This window comes from Mizuhopecten yessoensis, unplaced genomic scaffold, assembly GCF_002113885.1.
Source record: "Mizuhopecten yessoensis strain PY_sf001 unplaced genomic scaffold, ASM211388v2 scaffold4179, whole genome shotgun sequence".
NCBI classification, from domain to species: Eukaryota; Metazoa; Mollusca; class Bivalvia; order Pectinida; family Pectinidae; genus Mizuhopecten; species Mizuhopecten yessoensis.
In genome coordinates this window covers 45,645-54,850 of record NW_018405415.1, presented here as the reverse complement: position 1 = coordinate 54,850, position 9,206 = coordinate 45,645, and the positions used below count along the sequence as shown (strand labels likewise).

General features: G+C 39.3%; 1 protein-coding gene and 1 long non-coding RNA gene across 2 annotated transcripts in view; both read right to left on the bottom strand.

Annotated features, from left to right (window-relative positions):
- Nucleotides 1-805: 805 nt before the first annotated feature.
- LOC110448716 lies at nucleotides 806-2,659 on the bottom strand. The gene is made up of 2 exons (XR_002462764.1): nucleotides 991-2,659; nucleotides 806-945 (listed from the first exon to the last, which is right to left on the bottom strand). It is a non-coding gene; the product is annotated as an uncharacterized LOC110448716 (long non-coding RNA).
- A 224-nt stretch (nucleotides 2,660-2,883) lies between these two features.
- LOC110448711 overlaps nucleotides 2,884-9,206 on the bottom strand; it is a 13,056-nt gene continuing 6,733 nt past the window's right edge. Inside the window, exons 6-7 of the mRNA XM_021495097.1 lie at nucleotides 7,921-8,000; nucleotides 2,884-5,484 (exon numbers count right to left, since the gene is read on the bottom strand). Of these exons, the coding sequence (XP_021350772.1) occupies nucleotides 5,346-5,484; nucleotides 7,921-8,000 (219 nt within the window). The 3' untranslated portion in view covers nucleotides 2,884-5,345. The remainder of the gene's footprint in view (nucleotides 5,485-7,920; nucleotides 8,001-9,206) is intronic.

Here is a 9,206-nt window from a genome sequence, read left to right as displayed (position 1 = left end):
GATCTAGGGGAGATAATACACCTATACTCACAACTAGTCAGTTATAGTATAGAATAGCAATGATCTAGGGGAGATAATACACCTATACTCACAACTAGTCAGTTATAGTATAGAATAGAAATGATTTAATGTTTTCGTCACAACATTAAGCCTATTGGCAAGGGGTAAAATTGTTGTTCTCCAAACATATATGTATGTCCCCAATGACCTCTATGTCCTACATCAAAATTTCAATTTAAAGCTCTTGTATATCAGATTTAAATTCTTCCATACAAATTAACAGCTGTAAATAACCGATTTACCGTTATCCTGTAGGGGTGATAACCGACCTAAAATGTCAAAATGCAATATACAACTGTAGACAACAGTGGGGCCCAGAAAGGACATATTGGCCATGTGCCCTTTTTTTGGCCCCACTCTGCAGCCATCAGGTGGGTCACACACCTCCATTTGTACTATTTTGAATCACCACCACCTGAGAATGCTTCCAACCAAATATGTTTGATATCCTTCTCTTAGCTCTAGAGAAGCAATATGGCCTATTTCCCCTTTTTGGCCCCGTCTAATCCCCGGGAGGTCAGTCCCTTCATCTGTACAGCCTTGCACCCCCACCAGCTCGGGACTTTCCAGTTAAATTTGGTTAAGAAGTCCCTGTAAGAAGTTGTTGATAGACGGATGGCAAACACCATGGTACAACATAGCTTCTTTGTACAATGTGAGCGAAATATTATCGCATTTATATTATACATTACTGAAATTGATTTAATGTAACCAACTAAATAATAACAAGCTAATAACTAAATTGTCAAATGCAAAAAGATTTAATTTTCAATTTCATGAAACAACAATACGTACATTACTTCAATACGTAAATGTGATGTAATACGTATAACAAAGACCTGACACAGACAGTTACAGTGTGACACGGGTTATATCTAGTCAGACCTGACACAGACAGTTACAGTGTGACATGGTTATATCTAGTCAGACCTGACACAGACAGTTACAGTGTGACACAGGTTATATCTAGTCAGACCTGACACAGACGGTTACAGTGTGACACGGGTTATATCTAGTCAGACCTGACACAGACAGTTACAGTGTGACACGGGTTATATCTAGTCAGACTTGACACAGACAGTTACAGTGTGACACGGTTATATCTAGTCAGACCTGACACAGACAGTTACAGTGTGACACGGGTTATATCTAGTCAGACCTGACACAGACAGTTACAGTGTGACACGGTTATATCTAGTCAGACCTGACACAGGGAGTTATAGTGTGACACGGTTATATCTAGTCAGACCTGACACAGACGGTTACAGTGTGACACGGTTATATCTAGTCAGAAACAAAACAATTCCTCATGACATCAACAATACTGCTTAATTTCAGTACGAAAGTTGTGGCTTTGTACCGGCATGGTTTTAATTTCATGAATCACCGGTAGAGTGAAATATGTTCATTTCAGTTTTGGATGTAATTTCTTCAACAGTCATTGAGATTACATTCAATTTGTTTTCCTATTTTATTCTTTTTCTTTAAATTTTTAAATTGATCCATTAAAAAAATAAGCGGCAAACACTGGAAGTCTAAAATCAACTTTCAACAAAGTTTAAACAAGAGTTACGTGTTAAGTTTTTCACTTTTCTTCCTAAGATTTCAAACATTTGACAGAGGTAAAATTTTCAGGGTCTTGATATGAATTATCAAACACCTCATGGAAACAAGTAATACTAAAGAAAAGGTTTGTGCCAATAACACAATATTAGTTATTAATATAGAAAATATTTCAGCCTTCTAAATCAACCACCAATAATATCGTTTCGTAATGAAATTAAAACACAAAGTTGGTAGTCCTCTGAACAAGTTCTATTAATCATCTTTAATACAGCCATAGGCTTCAGAACATGTTTTATTAAACGTTTTTATAGTCCTATTTCAATTAAAACCAAAATGATTAATTTGAAGGGTTTTGACAAAAACTATTTTTTAAGGATTTCAAAAATGCTTGCCAAAGTAATATCAAAGTGAAAAAAATAGCACAAAAAATAGCCTTACCTCATTGCTTCTCTGATAAGCTAAACCTGTGGCAGCCTGGAAATACATTGTCGTTGTGGAATAGGCCTGCAAACGTTAATGCAAATACCGAAAGTCTATTCCAAGACTCGCCCGACAGCAACAAAACATCACTAGATCATTCCCTATTTGCCTAACAAACAACTCTGGTCCCAAAGTTAGGAACCAAATTACCGAACAACTCATGTGTTTACATACAAAAAAAATTATCCATAGTCATATAACATATAGTCTTTAAAAATAAATAGATTTTCATTTCATATATATGTAGCACAAATATTACATATTTTGCTTTCAATTAAATTATGTATTGCAATTATGTACATGTGGTATTTAAAAATATGCAGTCATATGATCCTGAATTCTCAAAAAGGATAAAACAATAATACCGGGTAAAAAATGTTATCAAAATCAATTTAATGCTGTTTTTTAGAACTGATTTTTAAACTTCATACGCCAGTAGCAGCTGAGAAAGGTTCAAACTAAGTAATGCAAGGCAAAATATTTTCTCTTACCCTGGACAGGGATATCCACCATTTTACCGGTGTGAGATTTTCTTATCTCACCCTAGGGTTGAGACAAGGTATACGTGTTCTTTGCACGTTCTCAAAAATTGTATGACGCCATAGCAACAATACCATTACATCATGGCAACAATACAATGACGTCACGTCGACAAATCAGCCGCATCACATCAACATTATCTCGCATTGATGTAACGTCTATATAAAAAACAAGGGTAAACAGGGTAAGAGAAAAATAGTCATTCACCCCCTTGGGAGTGAGACAGGGTGATCTCAACCCTCAAGGGGGGGAAAGATTCTATTAGTCTATTGCTTTTACAAATATTTCTTGTTCCTAAGAATTGAACATGTATTCATTTTCAGGACTTATGATGTTGTAACACAAAAATCTTTTGTTTTGTAAAAATATTTGACATGCCACTTTTTATGTTTTCTTTAACGTTAAAAGAAACAATCCTAAAACTAGTCACTGAAGTTGACATAAAACTATATCCGTTAAAAACAAACTAACAATTTGAGAGTTTTAAAACATCTGTGACTCCACCTTATTAGTAGATGTGTAGATTCCTAAAATTAATTACGGTATACCAGGAAATGTTCACCCAGACAATCTTTCGCCCTTCGTCGCTAAATCCATATTGGCCCAGTTTTAGTTTCGCCCTTCACATTTAATATCTGTATGTATGTTGTTAGCTAATGTTTGCTGAAATGATAAAAATAAAGAGGGCGAAAAAGGCCAAAATTAAACTGCAGCAAAAATTTCCCAGTATACAGTACTCCTACGAATCAATTCAATGAAGTACTTTCACAGGATTGGCGACTCAAAAAACAGCTGGATTTTCTAAATAAAATACATTTTAAAACGTTTGGTTAAAAAGACCTTCCATTGGTTCATTAATTCCAAGACATTCAAAACCTCAATATAACCTCTAACCTCAATATAACCTCTAACCTCAATATAACCTCAATATAACCCCCTGTTGAATGTGCCACACCACCAACAACTTCTAGGATCAAACGTTTTAAAGCTTAAAGATTTCATTTCACTTTGTGAACAATCGTAGCAGTATGATAAAGCGGCAGTTTCAGTCAGGAATCAGATATTTATAAATACAAAATGTATCCCAACATCAAACAGATTAACCTTGTACACATTTGCATACCAAACAATTTTTATATGAATTAAGCACATGATCAGATAAGTAAAAGCCTTTCAAATGACAGATGGGACACTATCCTTTTCAACCATGATCAGGACGGATAACAAATTGATGCATGAAGGGAATTTGAAGGATTTTCCTGGGTCAAATTAAACATAACAGACAGTTAAGTACCGCAGGCTTTTTGTTTGAGATGATGTTCATTTACCCCTGAAGACACATTTGAACTCTTCCAATTCAAAGGTTGGAATAGTTCATTATGAAATTTCAGGGATGAATAGGTTAAGGACAACTGCCATGTGGAATGCATTGTCAGTACTGTAGAATATCTGTCTGTATTCCAATAAACTCATTCACAAGAATTTGAAGTTTGATAATAATACTGATTTTACAAGAATTTTATTTTACAATTAACTTAATGAAACAATTTGTAAATGTCATCCAGATCGAATTAAGTATTTCAGTTGACTTAATTAGCTGTTGATATCCAATACCAAATCCTCTCGGTCAACGGGTGATATACAGGAAGTTTGGATGGTACTATCGTCAGATTGATCAGTAGCAATGATGAACAACTATTGCACTGTTTCCTCAGATCTCTTAACAATTAAAACAGTAGAAATTATTATTTAGTTCTTGGTTGGTTTTGATACCACTATGAGGTATGGCGTAACAACAACTGATGAGGTGTATCCTATCATGGTACATTGTATGGGGAGTCATTCCAGACAAGCTGAGTTTTTGTGAGATTTCCTGGTCACAGTCACATGAAATATAAAATTGTTGATCTTAATATAATGTAGTATGTTAATTGAAACACTGGTAATAATCAGTGTAAGCAAAGTTGTTAAATAATGCTTGCAATATTTTATGACTGTTGGTACAAGTTTTGTTTAACCACATAAAATACAAATGGCCTAGAACATTACTTACCTCATCAAACACTTCCGAGACTTAGATTTTGTATGATTTCAAGTTGATAAACATCATAAAATATATATGGCATATCATGCATGTGTCAAAAAATATATAAAGCGATATGAATCAAACACTTTTGAGACTTAGATTTTGTATGATTACATGTTGGTCTAACAACATTGAATATATATGGCATAGCATGTGTCAAAATACATATAAAGCGGTATGAATCAAACACTTTTGAGACTTGGATTTTGAATGGACAGAATTTTTCCTGAGCTGATATGTGTAGAACTGGTGACTTAGTTTAATGAAGGAATGCTGAATACGGATGTTAGCTGCCTTGATGTTTGGTCTTCCACACGTAAACCAGAACTCATACCCATGATACATGTCTACAGGGATCGTTACACTTCAGTTCACATAAAGTAGAATAAACATACATCTCATCTCATTCTTTATCCTTATTATTCTTGTAACAATAAATACTACAAAGTTCCTACAACTGTATTTTAGAAAACGGAAAATGTTTTCTAAGGTAAAAAATAATTTTCCATTTTAACACAGTTTCATAGCACAGTAAACCGGACAGATCTACCAAGAAGACTTTGGAAATGTCCCCCTTATATGTCAATTGATAAACATTAATTAGCACTTCATGTCATTGTCCTGAGACAGCAGATCGGAGGCGGGTTTGAAACAACAGCCTCTTTCTCGTCGTTGTACTCGGTACCTTCTCACATTCTGTGACCTTGGCCTTCAAGCTTTTGGCATCTCCACTGGATGTTACATTTCTCTGTCTGTTATGAAAAATATAAACAGAAATGTAATCAGGATCCTCTCTCGTGTCACCATTAAGTTTCACAGAAAAAAGGACAATATTGAGATACTGATAGTGAGGTGCTAAATGTAGTACTACTAAATCAGAAATTTTGTGCCTGGAATTTATCACATTTGACTTTTCTATAATTATTCATCGTGTGTATGTTTTCTTGTGGCGACAATGACTTTTCTCAACAAAAGTGTGTCAATATCTTTGCGTGTGCATATTTTAAGAATGGATTTAATGAGATTTAGTAATGACTTGACCTTTAACCCTGAGGTGAAGGTCACCGTAACCTAAATGCAGCGCACTGCATACCTTCTCTGGCTGATACTAGTAACTTTAACTTTTATCACGACAACCTCAATGGTTTGAAATTGACAGCCCAGACATGAATAAACGAAAATTTGGAAAAATATTTGATATTTGAATTAGAGATTAATCGAGACCACCATGACCCAAGTACGGTACACGCATTGATCCTGAGGGGGGTGGGTGTGTGTGTGTGAATACGGTACACACACCGATGCTGAGGGTGTGTGAATAAGGTACACACACCGATCATGAAGGGGTGGGGGGGGGTGAATACGGTACACACACCAATCCTGAGGGTGTGTGAATACGGTACACACACCGATCCTGAGGGGGGTGAATATGGTACACACACCGATCCTGAGGGTGTGTGAATACGGTACACACACTGATCCTGAGGGGGGTGAATATGGTACACACACCGATCCTGAGGGGGATGAATATGGTACACACACCGATCCTGGGGGGGGTGAATATGGTACACACAACGATCCTGAGGGGGGTGAATATGGTTCACACACCGATCCTGAGGGGGGTGAATACGGGACAAACACCGATCCTGAGGGGGGAGAATATGGTACACACACCGATCCCGAGGGGGTGGGAATACAGTACACACACTGATCCTGAGGGGGGCGAATACGGTACAAACACCGATCCTGAGGGGGTGTGAAAATGGTACACACACCGATCCTGAGAGGGGTGAATATGGTACCGACACCGATCCTGAGGGGGGTGAATATGGTACACACACCGATCCTGAGGGGGGTGAATATGGTACACACACTGATCCTGAGGGGGGTGAATACGGTACAAACACCGATCCTGAGGGGGGTGAATATGGTACACACACCGATCCTGAGGGGGGGTGAATATGGTACACACACCGATCCTGAAGGGGTGTGAATACGGTACACACACTGATCCTTAGGGGTTTTGAATATGGTACACACATCGATCCTGAGAGGGGTGAATATGGTACACACACCGATCCTGAGGGGGGTGAATATGGTACACACACGGATCCTGAGAGGGGTGAATATGGTACACACACCGATCCTGAGGGGGGTGAATATGGTACACACACCGATCCTGAGGGGGTGTGAATACGGTACACACACTGATCCTTAGGGGTTTTGAATATGGTACACACACCGATCCTGAGGGGGTGTGAATACGGTACACACATGGATCTTGAGTGGGTGTGAATACGGTACACACATCGATCCTGAGGGGGTGTGAATATGGTACACACACCGATCCTGAGGGGGGTGGGGGGTGTGTGAANACCAATCCTGAGAGTGTGTGAATACGGTACACACACCGATCCTGAGGGGGGGGGGAATACGGTACACACACCGATCCTGAGGGGGTGTGAATACGGTACACACATGGATCTTGAGGGGGTGTGAATACGGTACACACACCGATCCTGGGGGGGGGGGGAATACGGTACACACACCGATCCTGAGGGGGTGTGAAAATGGTACACACACCGATCCTGAGGGTGTGTGAATACGGTACACACACCGATCCTGGGGGGGGGGGGAATACGGTACACACACCGATCCTGAGGGTGTGTGAATATGGTACACACATCGATCCTGAGGGGGTGTGAACATGGTACACACACCGATCCTGAGGGGGGTGGGGGGTGTGTGAATATGGTACACACACCGATCCTGAGGGTGTGTGAATATGGTACACACATCGATCCTGAGGGGGTGTGAATACGGTACACACACCAATCCTGAGGGGGTGTGAATACGGTACACACACCAATCCTGAGGGGGTGTGAATACGGTACACACACCGATCCTGGGGGGGGGGGGAATACGGTACACACACCGATCCTGAGGGTGTGTGAATACGGTACACACACCGATCCTGGGGTGGGGTGGGGGGGTGGGGGTATGGTACACACATCGATCCTGAGGGGGGAGGGGGGTGAATAAGGTACACACATCGATCCTGAGGGGGGTGAATGCTACAGCCTATACAATATATTATCAGAAGTATTTCTATCATACTATGTCTACTGTTAATTTAATGGGGAGAAATAAAAGAATTAATCAGTAGGATGTACCGTCATGATACTTACATTTCTCTGAAGGCATACCGCGTCTGACCCTGGTCAAAGTCCTGTGTTGTGGACAACTTTTCCCAATCCCTGTGTTTGCTCTGTAACATCAAAAAACATATATAATATAATATAATCAGGCCTGGAATCTATTTGAAGTTATTAAATTAGGCCTGGAATCTATTTGAAGTTATTAAATTAGGCCTGGAATCTATTTGTAGAACATTATTAAATAAGGCAAAGTTTGGTTCAACTATAAACAACTTCCTTCAAAGTTCAAAAATTCTTCCCTGTGAGACCGTACAACTTTTTTCTTCCTAATATCTCCCTTGACAATGCCTCACTTTTGGCCTTTAGTCGAGTGTTCGCTTCTGTGAGGAAGGCTTTGGGTTCTGTCCGGTCAAGACATGACACCGGTAAGAATGGTAGTTTCTACTCCTGTTTAACACTCAGCAATTCAGGAGTGGGACGACTGGTTCGCCCGTTGTCAGTATAATGTGACCGGGTTGGGTGTCCTGCTGGGTGTCTTGCGCAGTACATTTCAGTGAGGTAGCACTATAAAGTCAGCATCAGTTCCACACTATCACAAGGAGACACACACGAACATATCACAGCCTCCAAAAATACACACACATACACTACACGCATGAATGTTGCACACAGGGGAGGCCGTCCTGAAATGACCATAGCTGTTGATCATGATAGGACGTTAAACAATACTAAACCAAACCAAACCCTGTGAGAGCATTAACTCTCACAAAAGACATATCAATTACAAGCCCTCAATTACACACTCAACAAGCCTTAAAAAGAATATCCAACACAAAACCTAGAACAAGATATCCGTATGTATCCAACACAAGCCTTCAAACTAGATATCCAAATATCCAACACAAGCCGTCAAAATAGATATCCAAATATCCCACACAAGCCGTCAAACTAGATATCCAAATATCTAACACAAGCCTTCAAACTAGATAACCAACTATCCAACACAAGCCTTCAAACTAGATATTCAAATATCCAACACAAGCCTTCAAACTAGATATCCAAATATCCAATGCAAGCCTTCAAACTAGATATCCAAATATCCAATGCAAGCCTTCTAACTAGATATCCAAATATCCCACACAAGCCGTCAAACTAGATATCCAAATATCCAACACAAGCCTTCAAACTAGATATCCAAATATCCAACACAAGCCTTCAAACTAGATATCCAACTATCCAACACAAGCCTTCAAACTAGATATCCAACTATCCAACACAAGCCTTCAAACTAGATATCCAAATATCCAACACAAGCC